Genomic DNA, 27947 nt, shown 5'->3' on the forward strand with positions numbered 1-27947 from the left:
TTTTGTTACCTAGAACCTTTGGTTTCTCATGTCCTAAAAGAGTAACTACTTTACTAGGTTCTGATCGATAAATACCAGTTCAAATTTAAATGGTTTAATTAACGATAGAGGTTCTTTGGATCAGATTAATCATGTTAGAGAGAGAAGCTGTAGGTTATTTTCTTCCCTTCATCATCCATTCATCTCTCCAACAAAGCATCAGCCAATCCCAATTATTAAAGATTGCCAGTAATGTAAAATGAATATATATGATTTTATTTAATTGGTGATCACTAAGTGGTCGTGCCGGAGTGGTTATCGGGCATGACTAGAAATCATGTGGGCTCTGCCCGCGCAGGTTCGAATCCTGCCGACCACGTGGCAATCTTTTTATATCATATTCCCGGCGGCGACTCCAAATTCCATTACGGAATAAAAGTTCTTTTGACGAAACGAAGAACGCACACAACCTTCTCTTCCCAACCGTACATACTCCATGAAATCTTTGACGAAGTAAGAGTGCGTAGCTTTTCTCCTCCGTAATGTCCCCCAAATCTTTGACGAAATACGACTGCATAGCTTTCCGAAGAACAACTCGATCTGATCTTTGATGCCTTTTTTGCTCCTCCAAAGGAGTGGAGTCTCTCTGTACACAGCCTTCCTTCCGAAACCTGCCGTGACATGACCTCACACAAGCAAGATTCTGTGCCTTCTCATCGGCACTCGCCGCCTCATCACATCGCTTCTGCTTCACCCATTTTGGCTACTTGGCACTGTCGACATGATTCACCAACGGATTGGAACAGTGTTCTGCGGCCAGAACAGCATGTATCCTCGTCCCTGGAAATCCTACTGTCTCGAGATGAACAGCGAGCTTGACTTGGGAGAACGCATCCATGCAAATGCAGCCCCATCTCTTCGCTTTCCGGTACTGCCTCCTTCATTAGTTGCCACAGGTGCACGCATCACAAGCATAATCGCAAACAGCAGCAGCATATTTGCAGTACAGTACTGCCATGTTTGCTTGTCTCTATGAACACAGGTCTTCGAATGATGAAGTCTGCAACAGTGAGACTTCAATGTGGCTACAGCAGATTCTCTCTCTCGCTCTCTCTCTCTCTGAAACGAGGACGGACGGGGACAGAGAGTAATGAAGGCAGGGACATGTCTATTTGCACCCACTGGGTGACAAGGGAACCGACCCAGGATTTCGAGGATCCAACAATGCTTTCAATCTTCCCAAGAGATGTGACAGTAGGAGCAAGGAGTTCTTGCTTCAGCTTCCTGCTCTCTCTCTCCAGGATCAACCCACGGACTGAAACCCATCTATTCACATTTGCAGGAGCTTATTGCACTTCGTTATGCATCCATGGGTGTAATAGAGGAGGAGCGGCAGCAGCACTGTCACTTGTGTTTGTGATGGCACTCCTAATTCCTCTCACCTCGCTCTGTATTTTTTGTTCTGCTGACGAAAAATATGAGTTAGATTTTAAGAATAATTAATTAATTTGTTTTCAGAAAACTGGTGGGATAGGAGGAGGAGGAGGAGGAGGAGGCGGTCAATGACTCAAATCCAAAGATTCTCCCGACAACAAAATCTTATAAAGAAATCAATCCGTTCCCCCACTAATGCTTCAGCTGCAGCTCGTAAACAGGGAACAGCCTCTGCGCCTCCCGCTCGCCCCAGGTGTAAACAGTAGTGGGTCCCACGGGATTCGACACGTAGCCTTCCTGCTTGCTCCGAACAGCGACGAGAGGCTATGCTGCCATCACGACCGTCCATTTTCTCATGACGTGGTTTATCATCTCACGATCATCGATTGCTGCCCTGTAGGAAACAGCAAATCAAGTATGTTTTAAAATCCTATTCCTGGGACCATATCGAAGCCAATCAGAGATCGACACGAGAGCCAACACGAGCGGTTGCTGTATGGGAAAAGACAGGTACGACGACTCCACCCGCCCACGCCATTCTCACCCCTCCCCTCCTCTTGAGAACAAGCAAAGCCACCGCACTCCCTCCCTCTCTCTCGGACATCTCGTGGGAGTTCAGAGAAGGGCGGTGGAGGAGATGGAGGAGGTCAAGGAAGAGGGCGAGGAGATGGACGTAAATGACTGTGGCGGTGGAGGATTGGAGGTGGTGAGAGTGCTGGTGGTGGATGACTCCCCTGTGGACCGGAAGATTGTGGAGATGTTGCTCAGAAGGAGTGAAGGAATTTTTGATGGTAAGATAAGGTTCTATTTATGTTCGGTACTAATTATTATTGGGGAAGATGTGATTTTTATGATTCGAAATCTCTGTTCTATGTAAATGCTTTTGTGTCATTGGTCACATGAGTTTGTTTCTGTTCTTAGAATCTCCTTTTTCTTTACATTTTTTTGGGTCAATGCTTTTTCTTGCTTCTATGTGGGAATGAGGTTGACTTGTAGGCTTGTTTGCTACATGGTTAGATGAACTCCTAATGCAGGCAGATCAATTTTAATATATTTGATAAAAAAAAGGTTGTTCTTTGTTCTCCATAAAGTTATAACTTTTTCTTTCTTCTTTTCTCTTTCCAGTTGTTTCTGTTGATTCAGGAAAGAAAGCTATGGAAGTTCTCGGCCTCAATGAAATTGAGGCCAAACCACCCAACCATGATGTAAGTTTGTATTATTATTCTCTGAGTTATTTGATATAATAGCCTGCTCTGGCTCCTGGAATTATCGTTTGCTATCAGCTGCATGACACTTAGTTTCTTCGATATGTAATGTGCAACATATGTAGGCAATGAATTAATTCTTGCAATTTCCTTTTAAGAATTACTGAAGCAAATGCTCAATCGATCGGTATATTCGATAGAAGTTCAGAGCTGATTCGGTTATATAGTTGCTAGAAAAGAAAAAGATATGAAAACAGAAAGATTTTGATGCCGGAGAGTTGAACATGGTTGCGGCATAGCCTCGCATTTCATGATAAGTTTTCGAAGTGATGCTGAATGATTCAAGAGTAAACCACATAGTTTTTTGAACAATTACTTATTAGTTTATTTTAGGTTGACTAATTATTGAGAATTATCCTTTGAACCATTTGCCCAAGCACAAACTTGTGAATAATTCGAGAATACTTCAACAAATTGTTATATCATATAAAACAGGGACAAACTTAGGGACTTCTGTTTATGTCATATAAAATAGGTATAATCTAAATTGTTATTCAACTGATGTCATTTATCTTTATCAGAATCAACAAAACAGTTACTAAATAATTGCAGCTATCAGTTGGACCAATATATTGAAATGCTATTAACTTCCGAATTTACTTTTGACTCGATCTTGTTGATTAATAGTTACTTCTGAGCAAATTGATGACATTAATGCTTCTTTCAGTTTGCTGAAGCTTCTATTCGATTGCTTAATCTGCAAGCTATGTTTGACTTAATCTGTAAGTTGCAAAATGAAAAAAAAAAAAAAGTAAAAGAAAAAAACTCTTTTAGCTATGTTATTTATTAATCTTGTACCGGATCCCTTTTGATACCTTGGTTCGTGGCCTTTTCTCAGAGATTCAATATCAGCCGGTTGAAAATAGAAATCTCCTGGTTAAATTCAAGAAGCAAAGTCATCAGTTTGCATGCCTGTAAATAAGTTGTTCTGAGGATCGATCCTTGCATCACTACGTTACAACTCCAATTAGATTGATCTTTGCTAATTATACTACAACTTAAAAATACCCTCTCAGAATTTAACAATGTTGCTGTAGCTAGATAATTTTTCCCATGCTAAAAAAAAGTTGTTCAAGAGTCAATGACGATAAAGAGTATTTTGGCATCAATCTTGCTTCACTATCAAGGAAAGGAAAGAAGTGTTCTTCACATTGTTTATGTGGAGAAGGATAAGGAGGAACATGAAAATGTAAATAGAAAATTAATGCCTTTCAAAGCACTAAAATAATATTACCTTGCAAGAAGAACAAGAAAAAGGAATGAATATTATTCTATGGAGAGCAGCTGAATATCAACTTCAACTCAGCAGGCAGTAAGAAGAAAGCATTTTCCAAATGTCAGAAAATGTCCCCTTATAGGTGGAATTTTCAGAAGATTGCTCTCTAATTGCATGAGATCCTTGGTTGCTAATGGCTTAATATTCTTTCCCTTTATAGATGATCTAAATGACAAGCTCCTTTATGCTCTGCATGGGCCATCATACAACTGTAACGTATATGATCTGTAGAAGTAAATATATTATACGAAAGTGTCTGGTACTCGAATGCAATATTGACATTTTCAATCATGATATATTCATAACATGATTTAGATGCTAAAACCTTTTGCTAAATATGCAAGAGTGTTCATTTAAAATCCCATGGAACTTATTATTGTTGTGCTCTTCACTTTTTAACTTTTTCTAAACCTTTAAGAACTCAGTCTCTCTATCATAAACGATGAGGTAAATGCATTTATGAGGTGGACTGAAGTGACAGCATGGAGGAGGTTCTGTGTGGTTACAGAATATTGATTTAATTGTGGGAACTCATAAAACTTGTAGTAAGGCTTTACTGGATGTTGATTGTCAAAGATGTAATGCAAAGAGTCCTCACAATTGGGAGGATAAATGATCTGTTGCACGGTGCAACACTCTAAATTGTTGACCATAAAAAAGGAATGTATAAAAAGGTTCTTTTGTTTCTGTATTTTGGATGAATTTGTCAAGGTTTTCTTTTTCTCATCCTTTTTACTGTTGCAAACTCTGGCTGTGTGAGCTTATTATTTATGTTGCCTTCCTCACAAAAACGCTGAATCTACCAAAACCTGACTATTGATATATTCTGCAGGACCAGAAGATTGACATAGTTCTTACTGACTATTGCATGCCAGAAATGACTGGCTTAGACCTCCTCAAGGCCGTCAAGGTATTAATTGTGTTTTTAATTACCTCCTAATTATTGATTATACTCAGCTGAGTATAATTTTCTTTCCATTTCTTAGGCGAATAGCAGCTCAAGATCCATACCGGTAGTCATGATGTCATCTGAAAATGATTCTGAAAGAATCAGCAGGTTTGCTACTTCCGTTTTCACTGTGAACTTCTTCAAGTTATGATTCTGAGCTTACTTTAGGTTTTGTTCCAGCTATCTTCCGTATTCCACTTTAATACGTCAAATTTTCTCATAATTGTTCAAAGATTTACGGATCAAATGACTCGAGTATTTGCTACATTCTTACTTGCTAGAGATTCTAGTTACTTTGAAGTTCTCCTAAAACAAAAAACCTTCTAAATCTGAGATTGTCATTTTGCATAGTGATTAAATCATCGGTGCTTCTTTTTTAGCTGTCGAGCCATCGGAGCTGAAGATTTCATCCTAAAACCTCTGCAAGTAAAAGATGTTCAGAGGTTAAGAACTTACACCGTACCAATTGGTCCGATGTCCAAGCGAGGTAGCAAGAGGAAGCTGCCGATGGCTCTGATAGCCGAAAGCAATGGCGCAGAGGCACGCCCACTCCTCGCTAAAGTAGCAGCATTCGGTTCTGCGGTTTTTCTGACACTTAACTTTTGGAGGTCCAGCGTTATGTCTTCATCATGTAATTAGAATCAACAACCACAAGAAATGTTTTCAGCAGGAAATCAGATGTAAGAAATCTCATAGTCCATTCAATATCAGACTTAAACTGCATTATGTTTCTAGTTTGTGAGGATGGAAACCAGCACTTGTATTCACTGGCCCTTTCTGTATCCGAGTTTGTGAACTTCTACCAATAAGATTTTATGGTGGTTTGCAGAGTAATAGTGATTGAGCCACAAGAGAATTGTTTTTTGTTCACTGTTTTGCCAATGCCCAACCTGAACATGTTGTGTCATAACTCTACCATTATAATGCTCTTTAGATCTTTATGTTCATGAAGACAACTGCCTCTTCAATGCCCAACCACTGAGCAGGTGAAAGGAACACCTCACCCTCATAAAGTCTTTACCAACTTAATTAATTAATACATTCCATAAATTAAATTCTTAAGAGTTAAGATAAAGAAGATAAAATTTTAGATGCTCAACTTATAATATAAATAAATCATATATATCACTATCAAATTAATATTTTAATTTAAGAAAATTAATTTGTGGGATGTATTGACAATAACCGCATAGAGCCGAACACTTCATATACGATCGCATAAAACTTTCAATGCGGACTTTATCCTAACTTTGCGATCTTTTGTTAAGCTGCTCCATAGGAATGCTTAAAGAAACCGTGTAATTAGATATTGACGGCTGTGATTCGCCATTACGTTAACCTAAATATCTTATGATTGTGGATATCAACGGCTGAGATTCACCAAACTGGGAAGGAACACTGTACCGCTTATGTCGGTGACCGAGCTCGCCCTATAAATAGTGCTCCACCCCATTTCTTGCCAGTTCCGTTAGGAATCTTCTCGACTTGGGTCGTTGCGTTCGTCGTCTGCTCCGGCGTTCGGGGTTTCCTTGTTCCCTCCCTTCATCGGCCAAGAAGACAGCGATCGAGGCTGTGGCTCAAGAAATTCGCTGATCTTTCCTTCATCCGAGAACATGGCGCGGGATTCAGATAAAACTCTGTACCTTCTGTAACGATTTTCCTTCTTTTTGCGCTTGAAATCCTATTCGTAGTAGTTCGACATTGTTCTCTGATATTTCTGGACGGATCTTGTTGTGATACACGATGATTTGTAGATGTGGCGATTGTTCAACATCTTGTACGATTACTGATCTTTTTTTATTATTATTATTGAGGTTTCAGATCACCAATTGTAGCGTACTCTGCGAGATCATTGAGGTCCATTACGTTAAATTTTGCTTAGTGTCTATTCTTTTAGGTTTTGCGGATTGTTCTGGCCATCTGTTAAGGAATTTTCTTGTGGTTTGTAGTTGTATGGATAGTTTGGTATTGGTGGGAAAGTCTGTTTTTAGTTCTATGATTGGTATTGAGGGTTGTCTTTGTGTTGAGTTGATTGCATCTCATATGTATGTGTAGGACCAGAGCTTTTTCTTTACCATGGGTGCTCCATTTTGTGTCCTTGTTTTGGCATATGGGAATCTGCTGCATCCTTCTTGCTTTTGGAGTTCTGTTTGGTAATGTGCAATCGATTCGCTTGAATTTATGCTTTTGATTTGCAAATATTTGGGTATCGTAAGTAGATCCTGTTGTTTTTTGTTTATTTGAGAAGAAATATGCAGTCCTGATCATTCTGATGGCTATCAAATTGTGTTCTCTTTCTTCTTCAGTTAGTAAGTCAAAGAAATCACAGGTACGCTGTTCGCTAACTTGGTCTTTATAAAGGGAATGGTGTGATTCCTACACCTGTTTTTGATTTGGTTTAATTGCAGTCATTTCAAGACTGTTGTCAGATGCTGTCCATTGATGAAATTTGTCCTGTTATATTACTTATTCTACTGAGGCATAGCATTCCAATGTACAATTCGGCAAAGTCTTATTTTTCGCTCAAAATTTATTATTTTTCGTTTTGTTCCCGTCAATCTTTCTTTGATGCATTTTTTTTCCATCGTAAGTTCTAGACAAAGTACCTTTTTATTTAAATCCGAGTCATTAACATTTTTGTTGAACAATTTTTTAGGATTAGGAAGCAAATGTTACGACAAGCTTGAAAAGCAAAGGTTACGTTGAGAAGCAAATGGTACGACATGCATGAAAAATATTTAGGATTAGGAAGCTCGCGACATACATAAAAAGTGAATTAGGATTAGAAAATTCTCTCTTTTATATGAGTGGAACGAAAATGAGAGCAATACACATACAGATTGATGTCTAAACCGATGCTGGTTTGAAAAAAACAACATTCGTTGATTTATTTAGCCACACATTTCTAATCATATGGTCAACGAGCATATCTATATTGGTTTGTGTCAGGAGTTGCTGAGTTTATACGAAAGCAGTTGTTCTGACTGTTTCTAAGCACAAAACAAATCTGATGTGGTACTTGCATAATGGATTTACATGTGATAACCGCACCAGCTACTGGAGGAGCAAAGGATGAGATGGCTTGCGGTCAACCTTACAGCGGAGCAGCCTGATGCACGGATTAGATTAGAAGCTTGAGCACAGACATACACAACTCTGTGACCATTCTACAGCACTCGTAGATTGGGAGTGTCCCTAATTGAATGCCATTCACCTTGTGCCTCCACTGTTGCCAGCTGCAGAAAACAACCGACACCAGACACCATACATAATCTACCAGGTAAAATAAAGGAAGAAGCAGGATGTAGTTTGTTCCATTCTTACCTTGCTCCAACTGTTGCTCGATCTTTTCCTTCATATCTTGACGTTGGTGATTGTTGAGGAGCTGATTTTCGTCTATGGAGAGCTGCCTCAGAGCCTCTGACAACTTTCTGTACTTAGTTACCACTTGCTTATACAAGCCAAGCAACTGCTGCACGTCCTCCAACCGTAAGTCCCGTGCTTCTGCCTCCATGAACGGATATCCATTGCCTGCAAAATCCAGAACAAAGAATTTAACCTCTGAGCGTAAACAGATTTCTTTTCTATAGCTAGCCAAATACACCTGAAAAACAAGCCTGATTCCAGTCATCCCAGCAAAAATACACCCCAAAAAAGAAAACATACCTAGAACATAATGGGTGGTAAATAAATGATCATACCAAAAGAAACTGCAAAAGCATCAAGAACGGACAGAAAGAAATACCCCAAATTTCCCTATCAGTCCATCAGCTCAAAAGAATCCGAGATGAGGAAAATAATATTGAATTTTCAGTGCTCTACACATCATAAATCCATTAGCATGAGTTGATTTATTATGCTGACCAGGACAAACAAAAAAAAAATGACACTACCAAAATATTTAACATTGGATGCACCACATTGATTAATCGAGAACATATACTGATGTGTGAGAAAACCAGCACAACTTTCATGACTAGATCATGCAAATGAGATGAGCAGACAAACACAGGTATCTGGCAATTATCTTTTATTTCACATTATAAAGGTACTTTAACAATGGGTTGAAGCTACTAAGTGATTGCTGCATGGCTTATTTGGGTTGAAGCTACTGCAAGAATATGCATTGCTTCACAATGATACTATCTGACAATGACATTAACTCTGCTGTTTACACCGAGTCCTAACAGATTCATGAAAAGTCATTCGTATATTAAGGGTGATTCATAGTGCCAGACAAATTTGCTGTTTCGATAAGGTCATTTATGATGCATGTACTAAATTAAGAGGAGGTGGTGTCCAATAAGTTACAGACTTAGTTAATAGACACTCTAGCATTGAGATGATAGTCACAGATTGCTACATGATTTTTTCAAATTATGATTTAAGCACATTTATCAAGAAACATAATATAACTTACCTTCAACATAGATATACTTGTTTCTCACGATAGGAGGGCTGCCTTCTGAAAGTTGGAATGTACCACTAGGCTCATTGACAGTGATCTCACTAGCCAACCTTGCTAATTGCATGTTCCTGTGAAATTCACTCTCATCCATGGACAGTGAACTGGCATTGATATTTGTTATAAATGTTTTTGCTGAAATGAGATTGGTAAGGTAGTATTCCACTTCTGAGACAAGCTTGGAATGCTTCCTGTAGAGCTGAACAAATTTAAGGTTGGAATGCAACTGGGGTGGATTGGCCTACATGTATTCAAGAAAGAAACATAAATAACAAATTTCATTCATCTGATCAAGAGAATGCATGTTAAGGTTCAAACAGACAGCAGGCCAATTGTTCCATGGTAAGAATTAGACTAGTCCTTGACAGAGCTTCAAGTGCAGCCATGGAATAGACATTAGAAAAGCTCAAGGTCAGAAAAGGCAAACTCTGCCTTGGAGAAGAGACATCCAAGTTCAGTCAAAGCAATACTAAAGAACTATTTTACAAAATCTCATTAACAGCTCAATTACTATAGGCAAACACTTTGCAACCATAAAGTAGATCCTTTTAAAGAAAATATTAGATGATGTTACAGTAAAGGATTAAAATTCCGCCCATTTTGTCTCATTCCATGCAGAACAATTTGTTTTGATGAGGAAATGGAATTGTCATAATGGGGTTCCATGAAGATGGTGAGCCCTGCACTTAAAATGGTGTTGTTTCTGTGTTTTACCAACAAACCAGTCAAATTTGGTCATATCAGTGCGTTAATGAACCAGTAACTTTAATGGTTTGTCCAGCAGCTTATGAAAGGTCAAGGTAGCATTTTTCTTTCCACAAGATGGGTCATAAGTTGCCACCACAAGCACTTCTTTTTTTTTTTCCTGTGAAATCATGAATCGGTCTGCAAGGCCATCCAAGCCAGGTCAACAACCACATGAGGCAACGTTGAGCCTATCCTCACCAAGATTGAAGGTTTTGGTTGGACCGACTAATACCAACTGCTATTCACCAGTCTGACCATAAGCCGAAACATGGACCAGGAAATTTTCTTGTTCCAATTCCACTTTGCCTGGTATTTTTACTGGTTTCTAGCTATAACAATAAACCTATGGGTGTTGGTACCCCATCCATTGGTTTCTCATCTTCCTTAACTGATTTCACTATCACTTCCTTTCCTCTCCATTGTTGAACCATTCAACTTTCTTAACGATTCCACTTGATTTTTCTCTACTAGTATGTCATTATTGTTGTTGAACCATTGTATATAGTTTATGGAGAAACTACATGTATCATCTCATACAGTGGAAAATATTGGAATGACACTCCTGATTTGAGCCCTTTAGAGATTGGATAACTCAGATCATGGTTTAAAAATATTGAGCATATTATATGGCTCTGTATTTATTGGTGTGACTGAACCGGTCGGTAGACAACCTGTTTTTGTTTAGCTTAGGTTTAATACTCACCACTAGCATGCCATGTACAGGTTAGCACGCAACAAGAAACATAGTGTGGAAGCACAAATAACCTTGTTTCTTTGAATCCAAACATGGTTCTGACAGTTACATTTCAAAATCAAATAATGTCAATTTAAAGCTCAACAGAGATCTACATCTTAACAATGTTGAGTTTAGAACAACTGCTTATTGCTGACATCCTTTAATAGTATAGTAATATACAGTTGATTTATTCAGGGCTTGCTATTGTTAGCAATAAGAGCATGTCAATAGAGTTCTGGCATGGCAAGATATAGTGTCATTTCAGTTGTTTGGCATTACCACTATGCCAGCCAGCAGAAGCAAAAAAAGGGCCTATTCATTGATATATTGGTATTTTCAGAATGAGTTAATAGATGGCATGTTGAAGTACATTGATAGCAGAGTAAACTTTTTTGGTGTATGTTATCCTACAATAAACACCCACCAAGAGGACCTAAGATATAAGTTTACAAGCAACAACAGCAAGAAACAGCACAGATAATGAAATAACAAGGGATTTCTCAGAATTATTAGAAAGAGAGCTTACTTTGATAGTAATATATACAAAACTGGAAGAAAATAAGTAGAAAGAGAGCTTGCCTTGATAGTAACATATATAAGAATAGGAAGAAAGTCATCAGCCCCAGCTGGTGTGTGATTTGTTGTCATTGATATATCGAGCAATAAATTGTTTATGATGCGGCAGCAATTCATAATGCAGAGAAGCTTATCTCGGGGAGCTTTAAAAAAATTAATTTTCTGCAGCTCTTTTGCAGCAAACTGGTAACCAGGGAGAAAGAAAATTAGTCAAAGCATTCGATAAACAAAAACTAAAAGCTAATAGGTTGTTGCAAGATGCAACTAAAATCACATTGCAACACCTACATTGCAATTTATAAAAGAATCATAAAAAATCTGAAGAAAGCTATTCCTGATGTGCAGCTCTCGTAAATTTGTTATGTTATGGGTAAATCAGTGATTTAAAAAATGCTAGGCGTCAAGGTCCAAAAACGCCCGAGCGAAGCGAAACGCTAAAATATAAAAATATATAAATTAATTAATAAATATAATTATTTAAAATTTTAAATAAAAATATGCTATTAAATTAAGAAAATCTAAGATACAAAATCACAATGTCACATTAACAAAAAGTTTCAAAATTCAAAACAATAAAATTTTACATCAAAATCATTCATCATAATCAATATTATCGTCATTTTCACACAAATCATCTTTATTGAATTCGTCCTCTTCCTCTTGTCTTTCGACTCCTTCCTCTTCATCAAAATATGTTTCATTCTCTATGTCTTCAACAATAGCAGGAGCCGAGCCTGATGCTTTTGCACTGCATTATGGCCTTTCGGATCCTTCAGATAATTATACCTCCATGCAGGATCTTTTTTTGATGCTATTAGAGACTCTATTGAGTTGCTCTGCACACTTGACATTTATCCTGAAACCTAACAATAATTTCAAATAAATAAAAATTAACAGTATTAAAATCAAAATAATATATTATTAATCTAATAAATACAAATACATTACTGTTACTAGTATACTGTTAACAGTATACCTTCGAAAGAGGAGAAGGAAGAGGAGTGTAAGGGAAGACCAAGGGTGCAACAACAGTGGTAAAAGTGAGCAGCGGCAGCGAGAGCAGCGGCAGCGAGCGGCGACAGTGGCAACGGCAGCGGGAGCGGCGAGCGGCGACAGCGACAGTGGCAACAGTAGCAGCGGCAGTGGCAGCGACAGCGGTAGCATGAACGACGAGCAAGGTTAGGGTTGGGCAGCGACAGCTGATATCGATGCTTTAGTTGGTTCGATTGAACCAACAAAGCACCGGAGACCGGACCAGACCTAAAACGCTGGTTTGATCGCCTGATTTAACCCAGGCGCTCGCCCGAAGCGCTAGACGCCTGGGCTCGGGCGAGCGCCCAAGCGGCGCCTCTTTGAAGCGCGCTGCCTGGAAGTGAAGCGAGGTGCTCGGGCCTTGCCTCGCCTCACCCGAGCGCCTAGGCGAGCACCCGAGCGCCTATTGAAATCATTGGGGTAAACTAAGTTTAATTTTAGCAGCCACTCACAATATTAATTCTCAAGAGTTGTGCCATATTCATGACCAAATAATGTCTAAAAACACTGTGACACGATCAGTTGCAGTTGACTTAATTTCTTTTAACATTGTTTCCTCAATCTCACAAGCTCAATTGGTTACTCAACATTGTTGAGTCTAGCATGAAGCCATTGATCAGCATTGCACATAAATCCATCCTCCACCAGATTTCACCAACGATACTTATTATCTGATATAGAGCAGGAAGCCTTTTCTCTTGTTGGAAACTGATGCCATCAAAGAGTCCACTCTAAAGCAATGTGGATGCTGGCACTAGCATCATGCATTGTAGAAAATAGCATATGTAAAGAAGACATGCAATTAAGTTTCACTGCTCTAGAAGAAAACAAACAAATCACAGTCGAACTCAATTCATCATAAGCATCAACCATAGACAGTGGCATAATAATTTCATAAAGAAAGCATGGCGGCCACCACTTTTAAAATCTAAATAATTCCAACCATAAACTTGATTCATGAATTTCTTTTTTTGTTTTTCAGCTAAATTTAAGTTTGTCAAGGGCAATTTGAGTGGATCATCTTCACTTTGAATTGGAAAAGGCTCTTTTGATCTACTTTTATTGGCTCTAAATAGAACCATGGCTGGTGCAACCTATTCCAAGATAGGAGGGTGTAATTCTAAATCTTCTAGTTGAATTTGTTGTCCTTTTATGATGGCTTCAAGCATCCCCAGATAAATGTGTTTGGTGCATTTCCTATTCTTGCAAGAGATTGTTCAATATATTCAAGTCTTGAGTAAAGCGACAAATTGACATCTTATTTTAGCTTCCATATTATCTAGTGCAAACTCAAGTGCTTTTATATCATAACAATAAGAAACCATAACTTTTAGATGGCCATTGCAGGATGTCCATCCTGACATCAAGCATTCCAGTAAAAATAAAACATGTCAGGATAACATATTCATGTTCTGGAGGTAGAAGTGAGATGGGTAAGAAGCTGTGGCCGGTAAGCAAAATGCTTGAGGAAGAAACCAATGTTGGCAGACCACAGGATTGCCACATCACAGCCAACACATTGATGTACTGGCAGAACAGGAAAGACAGAAAATTGTGCAAAAAGAAAAAAATCACGAGTAACTTGATACCAACAGTCTTTCTTTTGTAGATCCTTTTTTTGATTTCCAAGTATTATGGCATATCAAAATACTCTATTAGACACCCAAAAGATATAGAAGCTTAGTTCCCTTAAACTAACAAAAACAGACACTAATCTTACCACAAGATTCTTCCTAAAGTAGAAACAAAGCTTCGGATATAGATCCAAAGATGGAAAACAAAAAGGGACTTTATTACTTTATTAACTTGATCCGAGAGCATAAATTTTTGACTTGGCTACTAGACTCAAATCTGATAAATTAAAATTAAACTGAACCTACTAATTAATTATACTGATACAAATCTCAGCTACATCACAATGACAAGCTACAATCATGTCTAGCATACCCCTCCATTGCAAGCTATTGCTAGGTGAGAATACTCATCATTGCTGTCAAAAGAAAAATCAAGGTTAAAATGAAACAATAGATGGAGTCCGCTGGCACTAGCAAGTGTTAAAGAAAAAGAGGAGAACAATAAGAGGATAAAGAGGTCAGCTAGGTAAGCACCATCCCTCACTGAGCCCATCACTGAAGTTGACTCTAAAGTGGAGCGGAAGTTGAAAAAGGGAAAGCCATTGGGATTTGATTGTTGGAGAAGAGGAAGAGATGATAGTGGAAACAAGAGGAAAAAGAGAGAAAGCAAAATTGGAAACACATTCTAATGTTTTCCCATATGGTCATCTGAACATCCTCATGCTTTCAAATTAACCCTTCTAGCTCGTTTACAGGTTTGAAAAATTCTTGGCTGAAATGCTAGTCCACCGGTTCAGATAGCCAATCCAACAGATCCTGATCCTCAGTCCAATGGTCAATAATCACAACCCTGCTCCTAACTTTGGCCCGGCTGGGTTTGTTGGTTACCATTACAGAGCTTCTATTGTTCCATTCTGTATGAAATTATAAACTCATAAAGACAAAGAAATATCAGTTTCTGAGCCCCATTCAGTATCCGTATTTAAATTTTAAAACTCCAGAAAGATACATGGAGGAAAGAAAAGTAACAAGAATTTAATAAAACTAGGAATATATTCACAATGATCATAGTGAAAACAAGAGAAAATGATACATCAACAAAATTTGGTAAAGTATACATATCAAGGTCTTAAATATTAGTCAGTCATATATGTACCCACCAATATTCAACTGTCCGATACCACCCCAACCAAGGATCAGTACCGGGCTATATAGATTGTAAGTTGTCAATATTTTTTAAATATTTTTTATAATATCAACAATACAGATCACTATATTGCTCTCCAAGAAGTTGCTGGAACTGCCTTTGGACAGAGATCTAAATCTTAAATATATAACCAAAAAGACTTCCACATTGGGCTCACTAAAGAAAACACAACACCAGTACACTTTAATCATGTTAACAATGTTTCCCAACTTGTAAAAACTACTAATACAAATGTCTATGCAAATTAATTTCTACTGTCTTCTAATAAATAAGCTAAACATTACTAAGTCTTAATAAAATAATGAAAAAATATACTAGCAGAAATTGTAATCATTTCACTGTTGTGAAGAAAGTATACTTGCAAACTATGAGGACATCATGTATACCAGCCATGAAGCTTCATTCTGAAAAACTCTAGGCACATCCAAGTGATCTGGCTTAATAAAATGCTGCAACAAGCAAATTTTCTCTGAAATCTCAAGGTCCAACTTCGCATCTTCTGAGGAGGAAGCAAATGTATGAGTGAACAACTTTGTCATGATATACTTTTCTAAACCCTGCATAGCCAAAAAGAAAACGTGATACAAGTAGAATTGAAACATGATCGAGTAAGATTCAGGAAACATGGCTAATAGACATTTAATTCAACAGAAAAACAAGTACTAAATAATCAGATAACCAATCCTGCATAATGAAACACAAGTGAACTGAAGAGTTACTCAAATGGCTGAATCCTAGATTTATTTTCACTACAGTTGATCCACTCAAGACATATATTTGATGACCTCAACAATCTCATCCCGTGTACAGCCAGCTTTCACTGTTCTACCAATTTCGAAGTGATTTTCAGAAGCTCAACTACTGACAGATAAACTAAAGAGAGCTCTCAGGCAACCATTATAAAAGGACCAAAGAAGACAAAGCCTTCTCCTAAAAGGATAATATTATTATTTTATTTCTTAGTCTATCTTTTGTTGAACAGTGTTAACAGGGCAAATTTCTTCAAGGGTTCTGGTATGATGTCAGGTATGTAAATCAGATCCAGACTTTCACCAGAAGTTTTGTATATATATGTCAACAATAACATTCGTGTGTATGAATTTACTACTATGCTAAATGGATTAGTTTGATTTTTCCTGACCTCAGCACTTATTTTAAGTTAACATGACTTTGAAAATTTGAACATAAATTTTGGAGATCAAGCTTTTTTACGTTGAATGCAAGTCAAGCAAAGCTAAAAAATAGAAAAATATATGTTCTATCATTTGTAGGCAATAAAAGAGTAGCAACCTAATCAAGATTCTTGCATGCCACTATTTCACAAGAAAAAGAAATCTGAATGCATGAAGGGTTTTTATAAAGCTTCAGACAAGTGATTGAAGATACTACAGTAATACCTCAGTAAAAAACTAAGCGAAAATGAGCTAATGAAGTTTGCAACCATTTGTTCAATAGTCAAAGTATCCCGTAAATTGAAGCAATAAACTGTCAAGAAGAATAATCAATGAACAATCTATTTTGCACCTTGTCTATGATAAGCCCTATGTTTAAAACACTACTAATTTTGGTATTTTTAAGTTTTATATCACAAGTGCCAATAAAAAATCTAATAAATAAAAATTAATACACGAAAGTTTCCACTTATCTATATGCTATGTCAGCAGAAACACTACCTCAATTGCACTATCTATTTCCTCATATGTGGCATGAGCCCACAAGGGATGCTCCTTGATGGTGGTCTCCATCATAGTAAGAAAATCTTGCACCTTGTTGCCATCATGTTCAGCATTGGAGGTTTGAAATGGGAACGATATGACAAAGCTGAAAGGCAATGTTAGACACTTTCAAGTCATCAATCTATTATAGAAGTTCCACACACAAAGATCTGTCATTTATTAATATGGTGCTGATAAAATATGGGCACAATGATAATCAATAAACTATGCGTTAAACATTAAAAAAAGAAAGAAAATATAGAAAGAGATCAAGTCTGGGGCAGGCAGAGAATTTGAAGAAATTATAAAAAGAGAGCAAAACATATATATACAAGGCCTCGGACAACATAACTTTAATTTCTCAGTTATCAAATCAAAACCAACTACAACCATCTGCATGCCTCTTTGTTTGAAAATTATCCTAGAACAAAAATGCAATTTAGCTTAATCCTATACTCAATTATGACTAGATTACAACATAATTTATGTTCCTCCACATTCATCTCATCCTTGAGACTAAGAATCTCTATTACAAAATGACCTACTCATAATCACATCAAAGTAGATTGTGCTGCAAAATCCAGTGAACATAACAGTTATCACAAACAATTCATCACCAAATCTTCTCTGCAATTAATCGATTTATCATTTCATATATATTCCACAAAAAATGAATCCATCAAATTAAATTTCATACTTGTATCAGATGCATCTCAAAGATCAAACCCAAGAAATCAAACAATATATATTGAAAGAACAAGGTATCGATGGACCATTTCTGAGAACCACATATCCTAACAGGCTACTTGCATGGAGAGGAGAGAAGAGGAGAGGAGAGACTTGGAAAGAAGTGGATACTCTCATTTCGATGCAGTACTTGTAACTTTCTCCCATCAATGGGAATGAAATGGAAAGGCCCTTTAATCTTTCTCTTAAAAAGTTGAGAGATTTGGGTAAAAGAAAGGACAGTTTCTCGGGAAAAGCCTCATATTTCTGGGTCTTCCCAGATAAGCCTAATGTTTCCAACACCTGCAGAGAGCCCCAACTTTTCAAAAGGATACAATTACCCTGGCTGACAGCTGACAGCTGACAGCAAACAGCAAACAGCAATTACAGTTGGGTTTCCCACCGAAATGCTTTTAGTGTGGATCAGTTGTTTAATCAAACTATTTAAGAACTAAACCAAATCAGTCATAATGTTTTTTGAACAGAATTTAAGTGCATTTGTTAAGTAATAAAAAAATATCATAAGTCCATTCAAGAAACATTGTGATTAGGTAATGTCTCATCTTTTTTATTGTCATTTATTTCTTCCATGATAAATGGAACACAAATATTATAAGTGTTTACAGAATATACAAAACATAAATTTAAGAATAACTGGAGAAAAATGAGGACATGTAATCCTTTACTTTGAAAAATGCCAAAATCTTCCTAATTTCCATCCAAAACTAATTAGATTCTCATATAAATCATTTTATGAGACCTCAAAAACCTAAATGAAGTTCCGTTGGTTAAGTTTTTTGTAACTAAAACCAAATAAGTTCGGTTATAGTATTTTTATACAAATTAATTGTATTTTGTTTCAGTAATAAAAAAATATTATAAATCTATTAAAAAAATACTATAACTGAAACTTGTCTTCATGTTTTCTATGGTCATTCTTTCACAATAAGACATAGATATTGTATATTTTTAAAATAATATAGACCCAAATTTACTGGGAAAAAGAGGATTTGTTATCCTTTATTTAAAATGTACTAAAATATCCCTAAGTTCCATCCAAAACTACTCAAATTCTCATACAAGTTATATTATGAAACCTTGAAATTTATAAAAAGATTGATAATTAAGATTGGTGGGAATTTAAACTAACTGAAACTTGATTATATTGTTTATCAACAAAGTTAAAGTGTCTTTTAATCACTGAACCAAACCACTGTAGGTCGATTCAATTTAGCATTTTGACTAATTTGATTGAAATACTGGTCTACCCCAATCAGGTGAAGTTCAGCATTAACGGTTGGCAGTTGTACGATTGTTTGTTGTCAGCCAAGGAAATTTTGTTCATGTAAAAAAAGTTGCGCTCTCTGCCGATAATATGAAAACATGGACTTGATCAGAAAACGCCCAAAAATCTAAAACTTTTACTGTAAAAATCGCACAAGAATTATAAGTGTTCATTTCAATTCAAAAGAAATGAAGTTTCTCTCTCTCTTCTTGTTTCATTTCCTTGCTTCCTCTTCTTTCTTTTATTTTGCTAAAGAAACACATGAAGGCTAAATCCAAAGAACTGGTGACTGGAAGAACCTATAAAGCCATCACAAACAGATCCAATCATCAAAACACTAGAAATTTATATTTAAGAAAACTAGAACCGATAATCTCACTTCCAAGAACCACAACTCCAATTCGAGATTTACAAACTAAACCCTAAAGATTGAACAAAGAATGACCAAAAGAAACACAAAAATTACAACTCAAGGAATTCCGAACTAGAATGTTACCAAATCCATCAAACAAACAGACCCAAATATCCAAAACCTAGAAAACCCACGATCCCACCTCCAAGAACCACCGCCAGCAATCAAATTCCAGAACCGGTGACTAAACCCTAAAATCTAACTAAAGAATCGCCGAAAAGGAGCTCCAGTGGCTGTCAAGATTCAGGGGAAAAATAACGTCAATACAAAGGTGGGAAAGGACCTTTTGATGGAGCGGACGAGATCGGCGGCAGCGGGTCGGCGCATCCGATTGAGAAAATCGTAGAAATTAGGGTGGGAGACATGTGAGGGTTCCATCGAAATCGGAAACTGGGATCGGCTGCGATCGCGACTGCCATCGCCACTTCGTGTGTCGCCTCCGGCCGTCAATATATAAAGGAATAGAGCACGAACAGAAGAAAGGGGGCTCGACGAATGTTAGTTGTGACTCTCGCGCGCGTAGTTAATGTTAATGGAATCGGATAACGCACATATATATATATATATATATATATATATATATATATATATATATATATATATATATATATATATATATATATATATATATATATATATAGGGTATTTCTCATCCAATACCTTTCATTTTATTTTTTTAATAATTTTTTATTTTTATAAAAAGACTTAAATTCTTCCTCAAAATTTTTTTCACGTATTGTAGTATTTTGGTCACCATAATTAAAATACTTTAAAATTACTTGAGAATACTGTGAATAAGCTAAATGAAATCAAAACACATTGATAATGATTTGATACATCATATTATGATTCAAATAGGTATTTACAATAGTTTAAAAAATATTAAATAAAATAAAATAAAAATTAACTTGTTACAATGTTATTACCATCATAATAAAAAAATATAAAATCTACTTGAAAACATCGTAAATAATCCAAATGAATTTCTAACCTTAATCAAACTAACTATAAGCCTAAAAATATGATATCATAATGATTTACGAGCAATGATAATGGGAGAGACAAAATATGATGTTATTTATCATATTTTTCAATAAAATTTACAGTACTTTCAATACCTCAATAAAATAATATAAATATTATTAAGAAATACTATAAACAAACCAAATGAAAATACTATAACAATCTAAAACCAATAAAAAAATAAGCAAAAAAAATTGAGTCATATTTTTATGTATTTTAATTAGGAGTACTATGGGGATATCGATTGAGAATATATATATATATATATATATATATATATATATATATATATATATATATATATATATATATATATATATATATATATATATATATATATATATATATATATATAATCATATAATAAAAATATGAAATATAATTTAGTAAAAGTATATTCATCTTGCTTTATATATTATCCTTATAGTTTTATGAGACGAATCATTAATTTATTATTAACCAAGAGGTTCAACAATCAATATGATTGTTGAGATGAATTATTCCTAGCGAAGGTATCCGATGTGATGTTCGTGCTATAGTGTTATTATATGTACATTGCGTGCATTGACTTTTGTGCTTGATAGTTTGTCTTGATCTGTGACTGTTCAAAACTTATGAAGTTTATTTTTATTTTTATATTATTTATAAAATATTAGTTTAATATCTAACTCGTAAAATCTTGAGTTTATGCTTCGACAGAGTAGAATCTAATGTTTATACTTTTGCAAAATAGTGATGATAGTTTATGTGCATGATTGATTGTTTGTTCAATAATTCCTTTTTTTTTTTCTTATAGATAGGGGACACTATAAGATTATGGGAAAGTTAATCCTTTATAATAGTTTATATTAACTAAATAAAAATAAAAAAGTTGACTTGTTATGATGTCATAATAAAAAATATATATATAATCTATTCAAAAATAATATAAATGATCCAAATGAATTTTTAACTTCAATCAAATCAACTACAAGCCTAAAAATATTTTATCATAATGATTTACGAGCAATGACAATCAAATAGAGATATTATTTATCATATTTTTTCAATAGCATTTACAGTATTTTCAGTATCTCAATAAAAAATAATGTAAATATTATGAAAAAAAATACTATAAATAAACCAAATGAAAACACTATAATAGTCTAAAACTAACAAAAAATAAGCAAATAAATTTGAGTCATATTTTATTTATTTTTTAATTAGGAGTACTATTTGAGATAATTAACCACTACTAAAGGAATATTTTATGATAGATAATTAGTAATAGTATGTTTTCATATTTCTTATCAAAAATCACGATAATTATAATGTACTCTTTTAATTTTCATGAATAATGAACATCACGTTCAAAATTGATGTCGGCGTTTGAAACAAAGAGAGGATATATGTTGAGCATCAACATAAATGCTTTAATCAAAATTAGCCAAACACATTATACATAGTTAGCAACAATATGCATGATTAGCAAGATAATATATATAAATAATAAATCAATAGTAAATTGCACATCACAGTTGATATGTTTTGAGTGGTTAAGGAGACAGACAGACTCGAAATCTATTGGGCTTTGCTCAGAATCCTTCTACCTACGGTTAGATTATTTTTATTGGATCAACATGTTTGTAACTGATTTGGATTTGAGTCCAATATCATCTCGACTCCATAAGGAAAAGGATCAGCATGCTCTCTAATTAATTTAGATTTAAGTTCAATATTGATCCGATCCGATCAAGAAATCCCATATCCATCACCTCTTGATCCGATCCGATTGGAACTTCTTATTGGTATCTACCTCCTCGTTCTATCATTTTTAGTAAAAATTATGGTATTAAAGATCTAATAAATTTTAAAAACTTTACATGAATAAAAAATACTTTTGTGGTTGTTTCGTTATAATGATATTGATCGATTTGATTTAAGCCCATAATTATAATTGGTAGTACATATTCTAATTGCTTTGGTTGTAAAAAAGTTCGGATCTAATCAAGATTGTTTTCATGTCCATTTATCCTTAAAAGAATGTTGAACTTGTCAAACTAATTAAGAGGTATTCGTAATAATTATTTCTTCAATAGTCAAGTTAATTTTGTATTTGAACTAGTCGATCAGTCGGATAATTTCAATAGGAAGAATATGAGGAAAGTACGTAGGGAGCCTCCTTTTATGGTGACTACGTGGATCATTACAATCAGGATTATCAATGATCATGAGATGATTATGCATCATTCTCGAACTAAATTGGTAGAAAGACATTATTTATCTCGAATTCAACCCAAATTAAAAATATACGACGCTAATTACATGCGATCATCATTGGCCTTGGACGATCAACATATTGATTATATAGTGTTGGTGTACTACTCGGATCACCTATCGATTAGGTGGGATTGATATAGTCACGATAAGTCAAACGTGTTAACCATATGATGATACCATACTATCAAACCAGTCGATCGATATATCAACCACATGTTATCTATCACATGGTGATAACATTTCTGTCATATCATTCATCACCTATGACAAAAATTAATCACAAGATCAAATGACATATATAGATAATCTCATAACTCAAACTTTTGAATTGGATTGATGTTCAATTTGCATGTATAATAAATACCCTAAATTCGTACTACAAATATGATCAAACACAATAGCATCAACCTTTCCAATTACTAAATAAATATAAAATCATTCATTAGTGTTTTTACTTGGTCCGACGACCAGTCACCTTCCAAATACTAAATTATTCATGAGGTATTTTGCCTGGTCCAGCCACCGGTCAACATCCTTTGTCACATTGTGCACTTTGGTATCTTATCTACCTTAGATATCATGTCAATATGATTATAAATAGGACAGGAAAGTTAAAAGGAAGAGATCTCTTCTATAGTATGGATTCTAGAAAGTGATACCTCAATTGTCTTTTGCCTTCGCCTTCCTACAACAAATGCATTTACATGGGTTTTGAAGCAATTTATAGAATCCATATTTCTAACCTTTTTTTATTTGAAAAAATAGGTATCTTCCAATCAAGTGCAATTACAATAGCATGAAAGAAACTAATTTTGTATTGCTAAAGATTGAAAGAAAAATGTTTTATGTTATTAATTTGTTGTAATGTCCAATCATTATTTATTCTAATCCCTGAACAATTTAATTCAAACTTGACTATAATAATAACTATAAAAATAAAATTATAAAATTTTAATTATTCAGGATCAACTACAAAAAATTATTGAGTCCTTTAAAAATTCATATCATTAGTTAAGAAGTTGAGATTACTTAGATCTTATTTATATTTCCTAGTAAAGTCTTTTTCGAGTCTCACTTTACCTCTCATTTAATTATTTCATCTCTTCAAATTATTTTATCTATATATCTTTCCATTCGTTATAAGAGCATATAACAACAAATCCATCTATTGTCAGTCGTCTTGATATCTCGTATGTCTAATACGATATAATTTTACTTATCAGTGATTAAGTGCAAGAGCAAAAATAAAATCTTTACGTCATTTCACTTAACACATTAAAATGTACCAGCATGTCACATGAAATAATAATAATAATATTTATTCAGGAAAGTAAATAATGCAATTGAGGTAACAACTGCCAGATGATAATGAGGAAAGGCTGAACATTTAAGTGTAGTAGGTTGGACATTTTTCCTACAAGCACATGACATGCCTCACCAAAAAAATATGGCACCAACTTACTTGTTTTGTGTTCATGGATGTCCTCATGTAACCATGCATTGGTTTGTCTTCTGCCTCTCTTGTTCTACTGAGTTTGGAGCCATGGATTCTGCACTGGTGCACTGTGGAGAGTGGAGGAAGGAGGATTGGATGCTTGAAGAGGTGATGCTGCTCTGTATTGCCTTTGTAAGTTCATAATCTGTATCATCTGCCATGGAAGCTACAAAACCACCTCTCTCTTTTTTTTTACTAAAAAGAAATGAATTATTATGAAGACACAAATCATAATGTTCTTCAGAAATTTCTCTTGGTGGTACAACTATTATCATTTTTTAATGAGAAAATGCATCTCCCCACATCATTATCTTTTCTCCTGCCCACAGTTTCTGAAAGCGGCATCCCATTGAGTATAAATCAACAACTAGTCATATATATGTAGCTGGTGATCAACTACCAGAACCTGAACAATCGAAAGAAGCACAGGTATCAACAGTTGTCAGCACATCTGTCTTATAAACATCATCAATTTGGTTCAGTGGGTGCAGAGTACAATGTTTGCTCTCAACGTTCCAGCTCTAGAAAGCTAGAAGAGTGGTGTACAGAGATCAGTAAGCAGGCCTCACTTATCCTCTCTTTGGGGTTCATGTGCAGGTGTCAGAGTGGGAGCAAGTTTCAAGATCTAAACAGTGGTGAGCAAGTTTCAGGCTTTCTTACTTTGTTTCCTTCTTCTTGTCATTTTAATTGCATTAAAATGGTTTTTGATGGTAAATACCAGTTTGCTTGAGACAACCCATATCCTATTCCAAGAATATATCACTAAATATGTTGTATGTATTCTTCCAAAATGAGTGATTTTTTATATTTCTCTCTTTAAATTTTAGTTTAGCATATATATGATCTATCATATGGTATAATGTTCTTTTGGGCAATCATTGTGTGGGTGTAATGGCACATGATTTCCATCTCACTTTCAAATGCTTCCAAAAGCTTGGTGAAGGTGAAGACATTCCCCCAGCTTACAAGGAATCGATACATCGACAGAAAGATTGTACTTCTCGGAATCCATGGGGGCAAAAGAACAGCAACAAAGAAACAAAATCCATCAGAGAAGCGGAGAAACCAAACCAACCCCACCGTGTCAGTCAACATCTTCTTCGAACTCTAGCATTTGAGCTTACTTTGTCCTCGGTTTGTTCTCCTTTTGTCGCCGTCGTTGCCGTCTCCTGATCGAACTCGGTAGTTGTTTTTATCTGAGAAGTAGACAGTATAATTGTTCGTTCGTCCAAGAACATGATCACCGATCCTATATTATGATCTCGGCAACCGAAGCTATAGGAACCTGTACGTAGATGTTCTCTAATCTTGTAGTTGGCATTCGCCGTTCCTGTGTATGTTATCATGTGGCAGATGAAGCCTTCCTGTATCGCCAACCTAGTCCTCACAAAGGGGTTCATCTCTGCGTCTTCCACCGCCACTGATTCCATGCATCGGTACGTGTACGATTGCTCACTTCTTCTCTTAGTTCTAAAGATGATACGAGGGGTTGTCGCCCTTGGCGCAGGGATGACGCAGGTAGAAGACGACCTCAAAGGTTCAAGGTGGACAAGTACAAGGTTCTGTTTTCGGAGAGGGGATCAGGTTGCAAGCTTGAGTTGTTGAAGCTTGCCCTGTTCATCCTTGTGTTCTGCATGGGGTTGACGCTTGCTTTCTCGCCCACAATCCACAAGGAGCAACAGCTGCTGCCCTCTGTTTCCAGGTACAGTTTTCGTCGGTTGGAAGCGTGCTTTGATGATTCAAGTACATTTGATTCTGAATTCAAGACTCGTAGGTCTCGATTGGCAGATGCTGCACGGATTCGGCAGACAACGCTTTCAGATCCTCGATACGTATCGAATTTGGATGTCGATTGGGGTCGATTGTCCGATGTTGTTAAGGATATAAGCACTAAGGAAGGAGATCTCAACGTTGGCCTACTAAACTTCAACTTCTCTGAAGTCAGATCATGGCAGCAAACAGTGCCACATGCAAAGCTCTCATCGGTGCATCTGAATTCTGCTGATACGAGCATCACTTGGGAGGTTCTCTATCCGGAGTGGATCGACGAGGAGGAAGAGTATGAAGTGCCTAATTGTCCTTCTCTCCCTCGTCCCCAGGTCAAGAAAGGATCAAGACTCGATCTTGTTGCAGTCAAGCTGCCCTGTGATAGATCAGGCAGCTGGTCCAGGGATGTGGCGAGGTTGCACCTGCAGCTCGCTGCCGCCCAACTCGCTGCAGCTTCGCAGGTCCATGTCCTGCTAGTGACCGAGTGTCTCCCTATTCCAAACCTCTTCACCTGCAAAGATCTCATCGGACATGGAGGAAATCTTTGGCTGTACAAGCCTGACTCGACGGTATTGGAGGAGAAGCTTCGTCTTCCTATTGGGTCATGCAAACTCGCGATCCCCTTCGAAGCAAAAGGTCAGCCTCCGTGGATGAGCAACAACAAGTAGTCATCCCTGTTTTGGCACGCAATCGCTTGCATTCATAAGCTGCTTTCGTGCACGCAGTGCGGTCGTACACGGAGGCAGGACGGCGAGAAGCATACGCCACGATACTGCACTCAGCAGAACGCTACGTCTGCGGCGCAATTGCAGCAGCCCGAAGCATCCGCTCGTCGGGGTCCGCAAGGGACCTCGTGATCTTGGTGGACGACACCATAAGCGAGCATGACCGCAGCGGCCTCGAAGCTGCGGGGTGGAAGGTCAGAACCATGGAGAGGATCCGCAACCCCAAGGCCAAGCGCGACGCCTACAACGAGTGGAACTACAGCAAGTTCCGGCTGTGGCAGCTCACGGAGTACGACAAGGTCGTCTTCCTCGACGCCGACCTCCTCGTGCTGAGGAACATCGATTTCCTGTTCGCGTTGCCTGAGATAACTGCGGTGGGGAACAACGCCGCCCTCTTCAACTCAGGCGTGATGGTGGTGGAGCCATCCAACTGCACATTCCAGCTGCTGATGGATCACATCGACGAGATAACGTCCTACAATGGCGGCGACCAGGGTTACCTGAATGAGATCTTCACATGGTGGCACCGCGTCCCCAAGAGCATGAACTTCTTGAAGCACTTCTGGGCTGGGAACACAGAGAGGAGGAGAGAGAAGAAGAACAGGTTGCTGGGAGCAGACCCACCGGCTCTCTACGTCGTTCACTACCTGGGGCTAAAGCCATGGCTGTGCTTCCGGGACTACGACTGTAACTGGGATCTGCGCACGTACTGGGGATTTGCCAGTGATGCAGCACACGAGACATGGTGGAAGGTGCATGATACCTTGACGGAGAAGCTGAAGGCCTTTTGTCTTCTAACAACCAAGACGAAGGCTTACTTGGAGTACAACAGGAGGCAGGCGGAGAAGGCGAGCTACCCCGACGGACACTGGAGGAAGAACATCACAGATCCAAGATTGCATGTCTGCGCAGAGAAGTTCTGCTCCTGGGAGAGCATGCTGGTGCATTGGGGTGAGAAGAACTCGTCCAATGATCGCCATACCAATGCGAATCCTTCTGCAGCTCTGCCTAGCTCGTAACGTTTAGGAGGAGGAGGAAGACGATTGCATCTGATAGACGATTCTTGTTCCGATTCATGTTCTTGCTTCCGAACCCCATAGATTTGCTTCGTCTTACAAATGATTTCTCTCTCTCTCTCTCTTGTTGATGCATTTAGCTACAACAAAGTGCAAAATACGGGAGACGAAGCGAGTAGAGGTAGACACAGTGTTCGACTAAATCCATGAAATGTGTCCGTGCTCCCAAATCAGGTCACTGCATCACCATCCAAAAGACATGGGGAACTCCAACTCCTTTCCAA

The 27947-nt window shown here is 36.9% G+C and overlaps 3 protein-coding genes, 1 long non-coding RNA gene and 1 other non-coding gene across 6 annotated transcripts; 4 read left to right on the top strand and 1 right to left on the bottom strand.

Annotated features, from left to right (window-relative positions):
* Positions 1 to 276: 276 nt before the first annotated feature.
* TRNAS-AGA (transfer RNA serine (anticodon AGA)) lies at positions 277 to 358 on the top strand. Its single transcript has one exon. It is a non-coding gene; the product is annotated as a tRNA-Ser (tRNA).
* A 1536-nt stretch (positions 359 to 1894) lies between these two features.
* LOC103988140 (two-component response regulator ORR1) lies at positions 1895 to 5773 on the top strand. The gene is made up of 5 exons (XM_009406677.3): positions 1895 to 2204; positions 2539 to 2618; positions 4787 to 4864; positions 4941 to 5011; positions 5284 to 5773. The coding sequence occupies exons 1-5, from the start codon at positions 1910 to 1912 to the stop codon at positions 5540 to 5542; spliced, it is 783 nt and encodes a 260-aa protein (XP_009404952.2). The 5' UTR covers positions 1895 to 1909; the 3' UTR covers positions 5543 to 5773.
* Positions 5774 to 6380: 607 nt separating this feature from the next.
* LOC135615054 (uncharacterized) lies at positions 6381 to 7439 on the top strand. The gene is made up of 2 exons (XR_010487827.1): positions 6381 to 7056; positions 7152 to 7439. It is a non-coding gene; the product is annotated as an uncharacterized LOC135615054 (long non-coding RNA).
* A 376-nt stretch (positions 7440 to 7815) lies between these two features.
* LOC135615053 (vacuolar protein sorting-associated protein 9A-like) lies at positions 7816 to 19892 on the bottom strand. 2 transcript variants are annotated; one of them, XM_065113048.1, is made up of 7 exons: positions 19662 to 19892; positions 16914 to 17061; positions 15627 to 15797; positions 11431 to 11610; positions 9324 to 9609; positions 8228 to 8434; positions 7816 to 8139 (listed from the first exon to the last, which is right to left on the bottom strand). In XM_065113048.1, the coding sequence occupies exons 1-7, from the start codon at positions 19754 to 19756 to the stop codon at positions 8114 to 8116; spliced, it is 1113 nt and encodes a 370-aa protein (XP_064969120.1). In that variant the 5' UTR covers positions 19757 to 19892; the 3' UTR covers positions 7816 to 8113. The 2 variants fall into 2 exon arrangements, with proteins under 2 accessions (XP_064969120.1, XP_064969122.1); XM_065113050.1 differs by lacking the exon at positions 11431 to 11610.
* Positions 19893 to 24592: 4700 nt separating this feature from the next.
* LOC135586503 (putative UDP-glucuronate:xylan alpha-glucuronosyltransferase 3) lies at positions 24593 to 27944 on the top strand. Its single transcript, XM_065113051.1, has 5 exons — positions 24593 to 24790; positions 25089 to 25591; positions 25663 to 25857; positions 25930 to 26558; positions 26648 to 27944. Exons 2-5 carry the CDS (start codon positions 25500 to 25502, stop codon positions 27664 to 27666), a joined length of 1935 nt encoding a protein of 644 aa, XP_064969123.1. The 5' UTR covers positions 24593 to 24790; positions 25089 to 25499; the 3' UTR covers positions 27667 to 27944.
* The last annotated feature ends 3 nt before the right edge of the window (positions 27945 to 27947 follow it).

The sequence above is a fragment of the Musa acuminata genome, chromosome BXJ2-6 (genome assembly GCF_036884655.1).
Source record: "Musa acuminata AAA Group cultivar baxijiao chromosome BXJ2-6, Cavendish_Baxijiao_AAA, whole genome shotgun sequence".
Taxonomy (NCBI): domain Eukaryota; kingdom Viridiplantae; phylum Streptophyta; class Magnoliopsida; order Zingiberales; family Musaceae; genus Musa; species Musa acuminata.

Coding starts and splice junctions, on each gene's coding strand:
- LOC103988140 (XM_009406677.3), top strand. CDS start 1,910: ATGGGAAAAGACAGGTACGACGACTCCACCCGCCCACGCCATTCTCAC. Junction 2,619..4,786: donor CCAAACCACCCAACCATGAT/GTAAGTTTGTAT, acceptor TATATTCTGCAG/GACCAGAAGATTGACATAGT. Junction 4,865..4,940: donor ACCTCCTCAAGGCCGTCAAG/GTATTAATTGTG, acceptor TCCATTTCTTAG/GCGAATAGCAGCTCAAGATC.
- LOC135615053 (XM_065113048.1), bottom strand. CDS start 19,756: ATGGAACCCTCACATGTCTCCCACCCTAATTTCTACGATTTTCTCAAT. Junction 17,062..19,661: donor CTCGTCCGCTCCATCAAAAG/GTCCTTTCCCAC, acceptor ATTGCCTTTCAG/CTTTGTCATATCGTTCCCAT. Junction 15,798..16,913: donor AAATAGATAGTGCAATTGAG/GTAGTGTTTCTG, acceptor TTGGCTATGCAG/GGTTTAGAAAAGTATATCAT.
- LOC135586503 (XM_065113051.1), top strand. CDS start 25,500: ATGTGGCAGATGAAGCCTTCCTGTATCGCCAACCTAGTCCTCACAAAG. Junction 25,592..25,662: donor GCCACTGATTCCATGCATCG/GTACGTGTACGA, acceptor CCCTTGGCGCAG/GGATGACGCAGGTAGAAGAC. Junction 26,559..26,647: donor GATCCCCTTCGAAGCAAAAG/GTCAGCCTCCGT, acceptor TCGTGCACGCAG/TGCGGTCGTACACGGAGGCA.